Source organism: Globicephala melas, chromosome 10, assembly GCF_963455315.2.
Source record: "Globicephala melas chromosome 10, mGloMel1.2, whole genome shotgun sequence".
NCBI lineage: Eukaryota > Metazoa > Chordata > Mammalia > Artiodactyla > Delphinidae > Globicephala > Globicephala melas.
This window is the reverse complement of record NC_083323.1, coordinates 41945955-41959579: the sequence shown is the minus strand read 5'-3', so window position 1 is coordinate 41959579 and position 13625 is coordinate 41945955. Positions and strand designations below refer to the sequence as shown.

The following is a 13625-nucleotide window of genomic DNA, read 5'->3' as shown; positions in this document are numbered from 1 at the left end:
AAGGTGGTTAAATGGTGGCTCTAGGACTTGAACTCATGTAGATTTCACTGCCACTTCACTGTATGTCCATAATAGCTCCCCAAGGGCAAGGCTGTTATTCTCACTCACAAATGAATAGACTAGGCTCAGAGATTAATGTCAAAAGACTAGACAAAGTCAGAACTAGAATCCAAGTCCACGTTCTTCTCAATATGATGAATGCATGAAGATATTTATTGCAGGAGTGTTGAAAACAGCATGAAAACAGAAACTCACTAGATGACAACAGGCAAATGACTGAAATAATACGTCGACTCAATGGGATATTATGCTGTCATTAAAATTACCACTTAATAATAATGAGGGTGATAGCTACCATGTATTGAATGCTTACTTTGTGACAGGAACAGTGACAGCTCATTATGCTAACTACCTAATTTTGGATTCACAACTCCATGAGACAGGTACAATCACTGTCTTCATTTTACTCATGAAAACTGAGGCTAAATTACATCACTTGCCCAGGGGAATTCAGCTAATAAAATCAAGACTTTTTGACTTTAAAGCAGGGTTTCTCAAGCTTGGCACTACTAACATTTTGGGTTGCATAATTCTTTGTTATGAGGACTGTCCTGAGCATTGTTGGATATTTAACAGCATACCTGACCTCTACCACCAGTTATGAAAACCAATAATGTCTCCAAACATTGTCAAAGTCTCCTGGGGGAGAAAATCGCTCCAGGTTGAGAGCAACTACTCTAAAGCATAAGGTTTATTATGCTGTAGACCCCCTTCCAACACCACCAACCTTCCTACAGAAGCATGGTGGTGGAAATACACACACACACACACACACACACACACACACACACACACACACAGAGTCATAGACAAGATCCCCTGAGAAACAGGTTCTTGACACTCTGATGTTTGACTGCAGGAGGTTTGGGGGGTGTTCCTGAGAGCCTCACCTGTGAAGGAGCAAGGGAAAGAGGATTGGGCAGAGGGAGAGTTGAACTACAAGGCCACCTCCTTGTTGAGACAGGCCTCAGCCACTTCTCCAGGGAGCACTGGAGCTGGGACGGCCCTTTACAGTTGTCGGACTTGAGACAACAGGGCCTGGTCTTTAGCCACTCCCCATAGACCAATCGCACCCAAGGAGGGGGTATGTCCTAGGGCAAGGTAGCTCTCCCTGAGACAAGGCTGAAGACAATTCTAGGGAAAGGGCTAACTGACATCATGACAGCCACCAACAGTCTCATATCTGGGGACTGAGTACCCTCTCTGTCCTCAGGTGGCAATCTGGGTGGAATACCACAGCATCCTCTCCAGACGCATATATGAGTATTCTGATTGTTTCATTGTAACTCACTTAAAATACATAAGCATGTGAAAGAAACTGGAAAGTGATAAGCAAATGAAAATAGTAGTACTATAAATAATGCCTTTTTTGTCTTTTTTCAAAGTTGAAGACAAGAATGTTGCCATCATACTGTTCTTACAATTTAAAAGAAGTGCTGAGGTATCAGAAAATACAATTCATAGCTTTAAAACACCATATATTATATATTCACATGGTTACAATGATCCCCAAACCTGCTTATGTGCCCTAAAACACCGGGAGCTTCCTTTCATAGCCACACCAGGCACTGTTCTAAGCACTTTTACTAACTTATTAAATCTTCTCTATAACCAGAAGGTGGGAACCTTTATTAACTCCATTTTACAGAGAAGGAAATTGAGTTTCTAAGAAGTTAAGTAACTCAAGCTCTACATGGCCTGTAAGTGGTGGAACTGGGACTTGAACCCATGTACTCACAAATCCTGACTCTTACCAACCCTGCTTTACCGCCTGCTTCACACATTTATTTCACATTGTTCCCCTGAAATTCCCTCACAACGGCAGTAATTTGTCTTCTCAGATTTCATTTCTTCTTTAAAAACAAAACCAAACAGGGGAGGAATCAAGATGGCGGAGGAGTAGGACATGAAGCTCACCCCCTCCCACAAATACATAAAAAATACATCTACAAGTGGAAGGATCTGCACAGAACATCTGCTGAACGCTGGCAGAAGACCTCAGACTTCCGAAAGGGCAAGAAAACCTCCACATAACCAAGTAGGACAAATGAAAAAAGAAAACAAAACCAAACAAAAACAGTAAAGTAATAAAGCTCTCAATGTGAGACTACGTTAAGAGATTAAAAAATGCCTTCAAATTTCCTATTTTAAAGTCTTTGAAGATTTAAACACTTTTAGATGTCAATGGAAATTGTAAGTAAAGATATGGTATATTCCTTTAAAGAATCGAGTCTCGGGACTTACCTGGTGGTCCAGCAGGTGAGACTCTGTGTTCGCGCTCCCAATGCAGGGGGCCCGGGTTCATTCCCTTGACAGGGGAATTAGATCCGCATGCATGCAGCAACTAAGAGTCTGCATGCCACAACAACTAAAGGTCCCGCGTGCTGCAACTAAGATGTGGCGCATCCTAAATAAATAAATATTATTTAAAAAGAAAAAAGAATCGAGTCTCCTGCTCTCAACGCAAAACAGGAAGCTTTATAGATACGCGCTTGAAAGATGATTCTCCTAGAGTCAAGGCCTCACCCTCTCCATGGACCTAGGAGGACTCAAATCTCTCCGGAACTCAAGAAGGAATTGCCTCCAAGCTAATTCACTAGGGGCCATTTCTTTTCCTCTGGGCACTATGGAAAAATTCAACTCAAATTCATTAGCATTCAAAAAGCAATCATTATTTCACCAAATAACCTGAGTGAAATTCTATATCCTATATTCAAAATGACCAGGTAATTTTTAAAATAAATTTCCAACCTCAAAAGATCATCTTTTTCTTCCCAGAGTGGTCACGGCCTTTACAATGCCCAAGCCCTTTAGAACATTGCTCCCACAGGTACACGCAGCGCACGTGACTGGTGAACAAGGCCTTCAAAAGGTCCACAGGTCAGTCATCTTGACAGATACTTTATTTGAAATGGAATGCATTTTGAAAATACGAAAAATAAATCACATCTCTCCAAAATCATTTAAGGGACATATTTACACAAATGACGACCACTTAAGTTCACAAATGTGATAGTTTGAAAGCATTTGGTACATGGTGACGCTTGCTTTTCAAAGCTCGTATTTGCATATTCTGAAATTTTAAGCAGAAGGTTGACAGGGGAATGTAACAGACAATTGTTTTATCTTTCTTCTCAAAATAAATACAATGGTCTGGAAGGACCACCTGTTGTTAAAATCTGCTTCCCCACCACCCAGCTGATCACCAGCAGGCCAGCTTCAGAACAGGTAGTTTTTATGCAGCTGCATCTAATGGTCCAGGGCCCTTCTGCTTCCTTCATTGGACAATAATGACCTTTCTAGGAAACCCTGTTGGATCCTTTACTCCATCTGACAGATGGAGTCCTGCCAACAAAGTCACAGATCACTTTGTCTTCCAATCTTATGTAAATCTGGATTGGCTGTTCGGCACCGCAGATCAAAATTCACCCTTTAGGGCTTCCCTGGTGGCGCAGTGGTTGAGAGTCTGCCTGCCAATGCAGGGGACACGGGTTCGTGCCCCGGTCTGGGAAGATCCCACATGCCGCGGAGCGGCTGGGCCCGTGGGCCATGGCCGCTGGAACTGTGTGTCCGGAGCCTGTGCTCAGCAACGGGAGAGGCCGCGGCAGAGAGGCCCGCGTACCGCAAAAAAAAGGGGGAAAAAATCACCCTTTAAACTGTGTCAAGAATTTAGAAAATAGTTCTTAAAAACCCATCCAACCCAATTCCACAATACATCTTAGGTTGTTTTAGGTAAATAGGTGTATTTCTCTTGAAAGAATCACTGATGGATTCATCGAGCTCTATAATTCCCAAATTTAAATTTTATTCTACTGAGGGCATTTTACCGGTAAAGCAAAAATGAATTCGTTTGACATTTACAAAAAAAAGAGGAAAACGAATGTTCACAGGCCCATCGTCATCCTACAAAGCTCTATTTTCTAGAGATTGCTCCAGTTTCATTCAAGTCTTAGATCCCTCTTGTAAACCTGCCACTGAACATGACACTGTAAACACTTGGAGCCAAGCTAAAACCAAAGCACCCTCCCTGGGGACAGAAAACAAGTGATGTGTTTGAACCCACACACTGGCAACAACTCATATAGTGTCAGACTTGAATGAAGAGTCTTTAAGAGAAATAGTGTTTAGAATATGAGAGCAATACAGCATTAAAACGGGCCTCTCAGCTTAAGCCAGACTTCCTAACGGTGCTAATGTGTTAAGAGGAGCTCTTCTAAGCAACAACTGGGCTTCGTTCTTTTTTTTTAACCTCCATTGAAAAAAATACGTGAAATGAAGTTATAAAGTTGGTTTGATTTCTACACGATGAGAGAATCCCCCTTCCTCTGAGGGAAATGTTCATTTTGAAAGGGCCCTTTATAGCCATTTGCTCTCTGACCTCAGCACTCCCCGTAGGGCATACGCAGATCCATGTGGATCTCCACTAAGAAAGTATGTCCAAGGAGTTCCGTCATGATGCACAGCCGGTCCCAGTGGTAGCTGTCCTCAGGGAACGGCATGAGAGCAAGTAAAGAAGGAAGCACTGTGTGAGGCCACAGAAATCACCCTCCTGGGTGCTGGGGAGTTAGACATTTTTTCCTTCTTTCATTTGTCCCAACAGATAGTCATTGAACTCACTGTGTAAGAGGCTTGGTGCCAACACAAGTTCAAAGACAAAAAGTTCAGTTTCCAGATGGGACATTCCTTTTAATTGTCCAACTTTTTACATTTTATGTTTATTTAACGGGTGGGTTTTCTACTGGACCTCTCCTCTCCTTCTTCCCTTTCTTGGGTTGAAAGAAGAATCACCTTTCTCCATGAGGTGATTTGTCAGGCCTCAGAATACCCTAGGTGGTTTGTATCATTTTCTTACAGGTAAAATAGAGCCACCAACACATTAAATGATTTGCATTTGTATTTTGTTTTGCTGAGTATTGTTAAGTATGCTTGTTTTTTGTTGTTGTTGTGCTGGAAAAATTATTAAGCCATAATAAGTGTTAAATAAAAACAAAATCCCATCCTACTCCTCTCCTTTCTAATTTCTGAGGTTTCACAGTTAAATGCTAAGAGGGGTTCAGACTAGAGAGTCACTAAGAGGGTCAACTCAGTATAAATATCACAGCAGAGCAAGGACTAAGGGCTGTGGAAAGATAATACAAGGAACCATGATTTCGGTGGCCACATTACAAACCAGAGCCATTGTGAGAAAGAAAAAAATTCTAGCAGCCACGAGGGAGCCTGGGCATACTTTTTTTTGACAACACTACCTAGCCGGTATGTAAGCTAACAACATACAAGTGCCTTTAAAAGTCTACAAGAATCTTAATTTTAAAAGTATTTGGTATGGATTTTAATTTTTTTATAGCATGAGAATTTGAAAGAAAACTCCTACCATCTGGAAAAAAAAAGCTGTGGGTTAATTGGGGTTACATGATCTGCATGTATTAAAATGACAGTACAATGAGGCATTATTAAAAAGCACAGCAGTGGTTCCGAAGAAATCAAACCGAACTTGACTTAAGAACTCTTGAGATCTGCTCTCTGAGATGCCCATCATATATACATTTTTTCACAACTGCAACTTAGCCTCTGCAAGTGGGAGTCCACTTAAATTCTGCTTGCCATTTGGTTGACTTTTATTTCCCCCACCACTTTTTGGATTTGAGTTATGATCTCAAATTTTCATCATTTAAATATTGCACTGAGAAGTAATTTGACCTTGAAACTCCTTTTCAGATGGAGGGAGAATAAAGATATCTCTAGCATGAAATTCTATTTTCATTTCTTGACTACAGAACTTAGCAGTGGCCCAATACTGACCATTCCAATTTGGAAGCTGGAAAAATACTGATCAAGACTTTGCAGAAAAGATGATGGAAAACAGAGACCCGTTAGTAAAGCTAGGCAGATAGGAAGTGATTTTCAGCTGTAAGAGGATTTGGTAGCATCTATGGGCTCTTTTTAAACTTAAGTAGCATCTGCCCTCGTGGACTTTGACCATCCTTTTCATTTAACACAGAAGAGGGTTTGTTCTACCTTTAAAAGCACATGCTCTTCCCCCACCTCCCCCCGCCCCACCAACAACCCCCCAGACTCCTGAACAAGTCGCTGCTAAAACAAGACTGGGGTTGTTTTCTTACTGCAAATCCAGTGTTTATCCAGTCCTTCCTTTTTCAATTTCTGAGTTTAGCTAACCTAACAACAAAACATATAACCCTTGGATTTCTCACAGAGCAATAAAAAGCAAAACAGCTGATGTCTCTGATCAACATTATTCTCAGAATGAAAACAAAAAGCTATGACTCCTAGTCCTTTGAAATATTTACAAACTGTATTTTATTTAAACTATGAGATTCTAGATAGAATATGATTCTAGAACAAAGTAAAAGGGCCAGAAAATGTGGTTCACATCAAGTGTGCAAAGCTCTTGGAGAAGGGTAATCTCTATTGTGGCTAAGAGCACAAATGTTCTCTCAAACAAGTGGAATAATTCTTTTCCCCCACTATGTTTTTTGAAATGAAACACCTAATGCATTCATACTCAGAAATCATAGAAAACTCCTTATTAAACCCTTCACACATAGATAATCTAAGAAAGCCTTTTCCTACAGCAGACCCAGCCCTCCTTTGTATATTCAGGATATGATCATCTTGCCATCAGTTGGGTTATGTTTGAAATACTCTGAATCAGCTATCATTACTACTGATTTCCTTTTAGAAAAAGCAATTCGATTTTTATAATTACACAATTCTGAACGTTTAGCTTCTTTAAACTTCCATTCTACACAAAATATATGTCGAAGGAAAAAAAAACTCAAAAGAAAAAAAGAAGAAAGAAAACTCCACGTAGTATCACAGAGTTTAATTTCAACCACCTGGTATAACATTTAAGTATCAGACCTTCTGAAAATGAATTCTTGATGTGTTCCCTTTCACCGCCCTTTTACTTTCTTCTTTCCCAAGATTAGAACTTACTAGGGAATAGGTTTTTGAAAATAAAGTTTCTTTTTTGGAAAATGGCCTACATTCAGAAATGTCTCAGAACAAGCATTTTAAAAAAACTAATAAATAATCATAAATCAAAATACATTAAAATAACATTACAGTACATCATCGCTCCTAAAAGGTCCACCATACTGGAAGATCCTCTCAAAGGTTCATAAATAAAGCCTTCTGGACTCGAAATCATTTCCTGCATTGTGATGAAGAGTATGCAGAAAAACTAAGAGGAATCGCCAAGTTATCGGTCGTATTCTGTCCAAACTACTTGGTCTGGTGCGGGCGGGGCGACTGTTTTGTTTTCGATCCAAGTGAAGACAATAGAAAGGTGCTTGTCCCACTTCCTCAAGTCCTCACAACCTGGAAAGAAATGACAAGGATTGAAGTGGCTCGGACTCCTACAAGACCCAGTTCTCTTCGGGCCTGTCCCGTGGACAAAGCGAGCTCAGAAGGACACCGGGGTCGCTCCCTCGAGTCCCCAGACACACTCAAGTGGCGCTGGTGACAAGGAGAGAAGCTGCGGAGTCGCTGGGGAGCGCACCAGTGAACACGCGTGGGTCAGCGTGGGCGGGCGGGCGGGCGATCAGGAGAACTTCCTGCGCGGCCCGAACCCCGCACCCTCCCCTCTCTGCCCCGCCTCTCCTGGCTCCAGCTTGTTCCCTTCTTTCCGCCTCCCAGAAACCAGCATTAATTTCTCATTTTTCCACCCAAGATCCGAACCAGGGAAAAGGCTTCCTACTGCTACCACCCCCAGCCCCACTCCTCGGAACCTCCCTCGGGAGCCGAGCTGCCGGGACCTTACCTCGTCTGGCTCGGGTGCTGCCCTCTTCAGGCAGAGTTCGAGGTGCTACGGAGAAGCCGGTGGCCGTGCGGCTGCGAGAGCGGTAGTGGGTGCGGATGTGGGTGCGAACGCAAGTGCGGATGCGGATATGGATGGAGCGGCTGCGGCTGCGGCTGGGGCTTGGGTTGGGGCTGCGGCTGCGGCTGGGGCTTGGGTTGGGGCTGCGGCTGCGGCGGGGCTTGGGGGTGGGGGTGGGACTGGGGCTGAAGCTGCGGCTGCGGCGGCGGCTGCTGCTGGACCAGGTGCTGCTGCTTCTGCCGCGTGGACTTGACCGCCAGGATGGCCTGACGATTCTTGTACTGCACCATCTGAAGCGTGATCTCCGCGTTCCAGCCCTGGTCCTGCGGGCACCGAAAGTCGATTTCCTTGCCCTCGGCCATCACCACAGTGAAGTACATATACTTGCCTTTGCGCTCCACGCAGTCCACGGTCTTCATGTTGGAAAAGTGCAATTCCTTCAGCTTGACGGGCGGCTCGAGGCTGCCCACAGCGGGGCCTCCGGGTTGGGATGGCTCGACCGGCCCCTGCCCGGGCTGCTGCTGCTGGTGTTGCAGCTGTTTGGGCGGGATGAGCAGCAGCCCCTCCTCAGTGAGGATACAGCACTTTTTCTTCCAGAGCTGCAGCAACCCGTCGCTGCGCTTCTCCAACACACCCTCCTTCAGCGCCTTGCAGCCGCTGCTCTCCAACATCCTCCCGGCATAGGGGGGACCGCCGCTCGGCTCGGCTTCTCCTCTTCCAGCCGCCCGGGCCCGGGGGGGCAGCAGCAGCCGCGCGCCGTCCTCGCCCCAACGGCTCCCGCGGCCGCCCGCCCGGAGCGCGCAGAAGAGGCTAACGCGCAGGAAGCAGAGCGGCGGCGGCGGCTGCGGCGGTTCCTCTGGGTCCGAGCAGCAGGGCAGCCGCGTCCTGATGCGCCACAAGGTCCGGGAGCTGCGAGCCGCCGGGCCTCTGCCGTCCTCTTGCGAGCGCTCACTGAAGGGCTCTGGCCGGGCCCCCTCGCGGCGCTTTTGAATGGGCCATCCCCCCCACCCCCGAGTGACACCCAGCGGAAAAGGCGGCTCCTGGCGCCCGCGCCGCGGGGGAAAGCCCAGCTCCGAAAGGCACTCCGCCGCCGGCGCACGCCTCATTAACTTGGGGCCTTTCCAAAGCCGGCCGCGTCCACGCCCCCCGCGTCCCTTGCTCCGCCTCTCGCCGCCCACTCGCTTCCGCGCTCCTTCCCCGGGATGGCTGCAGGGACCCGAGCCCCGGAAACTCCTCTCCTCCGCCGGGCGCCACAGCCGAGGGCGCCCGAGATGGCCAGCAAAGGATGCCAAGGCGCAGAGGGCGCTGAGAGGCCATCCCCAGCCGTCCCGCCTCTCCTCCCGGTGGGGCTTTCTGCTAACAGCCTCAGAAAATGAGGATGGGGCTGCGAGGACGGGTACAGCTACCAGACAGTGCCTGGTACGCCAAGCTGACCCTCTGCCCTCGGGAACCCAGCCCTGGGGATTCGCGCTGCCTGGGCGAGCAAGGAGCCTGGGGGTGAGGCTCGCGAGCCGCGGAGTCCCGTGGAAGCGTGCCTCCCCCGGACACTACGTAAACATCTTAGTCCACAAAGGCCGAGAGGACACGGTGTCTTTACACTCACATTCGCTTACGGTCACTAACTAGCTCTTCTTGGAGCCGAAGGGGCGATTGTTAAAGCAACAGCGCTACCGTCTGTCCCATTTGGAAGGGATAGAGGAAGAGGACCACTTCGGATGGCATCTCGCCTTCCTTTTCTCGAGCCAGGAGCGCAGGCACTGCCTATCTTTACCCGTGACACGAGCGCTCTAGCTTCCTTCTTGACCCATCCGTACAGCCCGCAATAGCTCACAACAGTAATTCAACTCTAACGACAAATTCAGGTAATGCCCGGTCCCAACACTTTAAGGCAGTTTAGCCTTCCAAACGGCAGGCTAGCTTCCGCGGGTCCCTCTCTTTGCAAACGCCAAACGGGTCAGATCTCTTGGAATCTCATTTATCTGTAACCTGGGGAAAGTAATGCGGTACTCGCCCCTAGCTCCCTCCTACTCCATTTAAACAATTTCTACAGAAATTCTGGGAAACAAGGCAGAATAAAGAGCCTAAGCCGAGACCAAATCTCTTGGGGGAAATGTATTAAGTAAACAGAGAACCCCAACTATGTACCGACCCTGAAAATACGAATTACACAAAGAAGAAATAAAGCAGGGGTGGATAAGTCAGAGTTGGCCAAGGTAAGAGGAAAGGCTGCTACTTGAACTCGAGAAGGAAGAAGGGAGAGCTGATCTCATCTGTAGTTTCATCAGGCTGGTACAAAGAATTCAAAGGGGAAGAAGTGAGAGACGAGCTTGGAGAGCAGAGCAAGATTCAAATTCTTTGTGTGTCACGCTTAAGAAATTCCAGGTTTATCCCAAGGTAATCGAGAACAAAGGATAACTTTTAAACACGGGAGGGTCCTGAATCTTAATATAAGGAACAATGTTTCAGCAAATGGGACAATTCCAGCACAATCCTGAGACCCACTGAATTGCACTTAGTGGGCTCTCAGGGCCTTCACATTGTTGATGGATTAATCTTTTAAGGAGAAAGGCAAAGTCATGTAAAGATTTCTTTACATGATTACATTTTAAGAAGGTGACTTTTTAAAAAATTCTGTATACCAATGAATGACAAACACTGCACCTAACGTCTCAGTTTTTCCCCTGCCTTTGCAGGACAAGTGAGCATTCCAGAGAATTTCCACATGACCAGCTGTTCATCTTTTTAACAGAATGCCATTCTTCAGCTCATTTAGAAAGGATACTTCCTTTAAATGTGTAATTCAGAGTCTCTGAGGGCAGGTGTAGTTGGGAAAGACATTTCATATGGAAAATTGATACTATACAAACCAAACTGGGTAAAACATTAAGATGTATTCTGGAAGCCCAAGCCATTTTCTTGAGAAACGCAACATTTGGTGTTTCTATCCTTCTGCAGTTTATCAGGACGCAACAAATGCATTCTATCTAAGCTACTTCACAATGTCTGAACAACCAGCAGCACGATTTTCAAAAGCACTTGTTATAATTAGAGACTTAAAAACTCAGAATTTCCAGTTGGGTATTTCACAACTTAGTGACTTTGTGAACAGCTCAGAAGTATACAGTTTGCCTTCTCCAACCATAGTGCAACTGATTATTGGAAATCTCAGTAGTATAATATAGGAATCTTGTAGATAGGTGACAACTTTGCTTTTAATTTCACCAGTCACCACCAACTCACCAAAATGGCCATATTACCATTTTTAAGACAAATTCGCAGAAAATGAATTACAGGAAATAACTGCCCCCCCCAAAAAAAACCCCACAACTTCAGTTGTAGATAATGAAAACCTACAAATGTCACTTAAAAATTACTAAAGTTTAGAAAGCTAGCTAACAAGTCACTAACAAGGCTTAAGTCAAAGTGTATATTATGGCCAGCTGCATCAAGTTGTCTATCAGCAGCATCTGAGAGTTGATCATCTTCTGCTCTAGGACAGTTCTTCACTGGCTTCGAGGACACCACTTAGCTTTCCTTCCACCTCCCTGGTCATTGTCTGTCTCCTCTACAGGTTCCTCCTCTTTCCAATCTTTTGAGTGCCCCAAAGCTCAGCCCTTGGTTTTTATCTACACTCACTCCCTTGATCTCATCCAGTCTTATTATTTTCAATAAGATCTATATGCCCAAGACTCCCAAATTTATATCCAGCTGCTTGTTACCAAAGAATAAAACAGACTACCAAAGTTAAAAAATAATAACACCCCCAGGCAAGGGAACACATACTGGTGAAGACATGCACTGAGTAGTTCGCTAGAGGGAGAAGTCTGAGGGGATTTTCGATCATAGAAAGCAGGGTTCATGGAGCTTTTGCGAATAAAAAATAGCATGCTGGATAGGATGGAGTCCATAGGCTTATATATGACTGGTTAAAACAAATGCCTGGGTAGAACTGATTCAGTAAGGGTCTGAAGTCAAAGTTCATGGTTTGTTAAAGAGCCTTAGCTGGTTAGAATGGCTGTAATGAAAAATACCCTTCAGTTTTTATATATTCCAGGCCACTGTTACTGTAAATTGAATTTTTTCCTTTTCCCTTTCTCTACAGTACTATTTGGGTGTCTATTAGAGAACCAGAATATATGCACTCCCAAACTTACCTCCTCACCCTGACCTGTTCTACTTACCTGCAATCCCCCTCTCAGGTGATGGCAATTCTATCTGTACAGTTGTTCAGGCCAAAACCCTTGCAGCAGTACTGCCCTTAGAACAAGACAAAAGGAGCCCTGTGCTTTGAAGAGCCAGTACTACATGCCTATCTGGAACTCATACTTGTTCTAGACTATACTCCAGGTACTCACTCCAAATACCCTGCCTAAATGACCTTGGCTGTTTCAGAGTATTACATGACCATTGTGTGCACTGGTGTGTAAGGCAGGTGGACAGATTTTGAACATGCAGGCTAGGAATGTCCACACAAACGTGCAGGAGGCCCCTTGCCATACAATTCAGAGGCAGGAATGGGAAGACAAGGAAAGTGGGACACAGGCAGAGGATCAGCTTCCTCACAAGGAAGCTTCTGGCACAGGAGTTTTAAGGATCTGAATTTCAAACCTGGACCTCCAGGTACTTGTGAAGGTGTATTTGGCAGGATAGTAGTGTGGGACGTATCTTCATTGAACAAAACTTTAAAATATTTAATCACTGGCGTCTCCATTGCACTCCTACCCCAGGACGGCAAATGTTTAGAAGCATGCCTGTCTTGCAAAAATCCTTTACTCACTTTCCAGTACCCAATCCACAAATTGAGTCAAGAAATCCCAACGGTTATGCCTTCAAACCATATCTATATTCTGTCCATTTCTCTCCACTTCATTACCACCCTGATAATCTCTCCCCTGAAATACTGCCATGGCCTCCGAACTCTGCCTCCCTAATTCTACCCTTGTTGTCTTATCATCTGTATTATAATCTATTTAAGACATCCCAATCACTTTCTTCAAGTCTCTGCTCAAATGTCATCTCAATGAGGGCTTTCCTAATCACTCTAAAACTGCAACCACCCAATTTCCCTTAATTTTTCCCATAGCATGTATTACCTCCTAACATAACTGAATAATTTATAATTCCTATTGCTTATTTCTGTTCCCATTACTGGAGTATGTCAGTTCTTCCAAGAGGTCAAAAATCATTGTTTTGATGTGTCCCGATCACCTAATACATTTCTTGGCACACAGGAGCTCAACATATGTAGAAATTTTAAGACTCAAAAGCCCACATCTGTCATAAAAAGAAAATCAATGTCTTCAAATGCTTGACAGATTTTTCATAATGCATCCTACTTTTTAAAGTTTTCAAACTGTAATAAGAATTTATGAAAAGACTTCTAAAACTTGCCATACCAATACATGTATTTGGTAATAGTTTTTTTTTTTTAATAAGTTTACTTTTGGCTGCGTTGGGTCCCTGTTGCCGCGGTGTGTGGGCCTCCCACTGAGGTGGCTTCTCCTGTTGCGAGCATGGGCTCTAGGAGCACGGGTTTCAGCAGCCGTGGCACTAGGGGCTCAGTTGCCGTGGCTTGCAGGCTCCAGAGCGCAAGCTCAGCAGCTGTGGCACACGGGCCCAGCTGCTCTGAGGCATGTGGGATCTTCCCAGCCCAGGGCTCAAACCCGCGTCCCCTGCATTGGCAGGCGGATTCCCAACCACTGCGCCACCAGGGAAGCCCTGGTGATAG

The 13625-nt window shown here is 45.2% G+C and overlaps 1 protein-coding gene across 1 annotated transcript; it reads right to left on the bottom strand.

The window, feature by feature from the left end:
• Positions 1-6132: 6132 nt before the first annotated feature.
• Positions 6133-12561, bottom strand: PHLDA1 (pleckstrin homology like domain family A member 1). Its single transcript, XM_030866241.3, has 2 exons — positions 7841-12561; positions 6133-7398 (listed from the first exon to the last, which is right to left on the bottom strand). The coding sequence occupies exon 1, from the start codon at positions 9001-9003 to the stop codon at positions 7867-7869; it is 1137 nt and encodes a 378-aa protein (XP_030722101.1). The 5' UTR covers positions 9004-12561; the 3' UTR covers positions 6133-7398; positions 7841-7866.
• Between the last annotated feature and the right edge of the window lie 1064 nt (positions 12562-13625).

Coding starts and splice junctions, on each gene's coding strand:
- PHLDA1 (XM_030866241.3), bottom strand. CDS start 9,003: ATGAGGCGTGCGCCGGCGGCGGAGTGCCTTTCGGAGCTGGGCTTTCCC.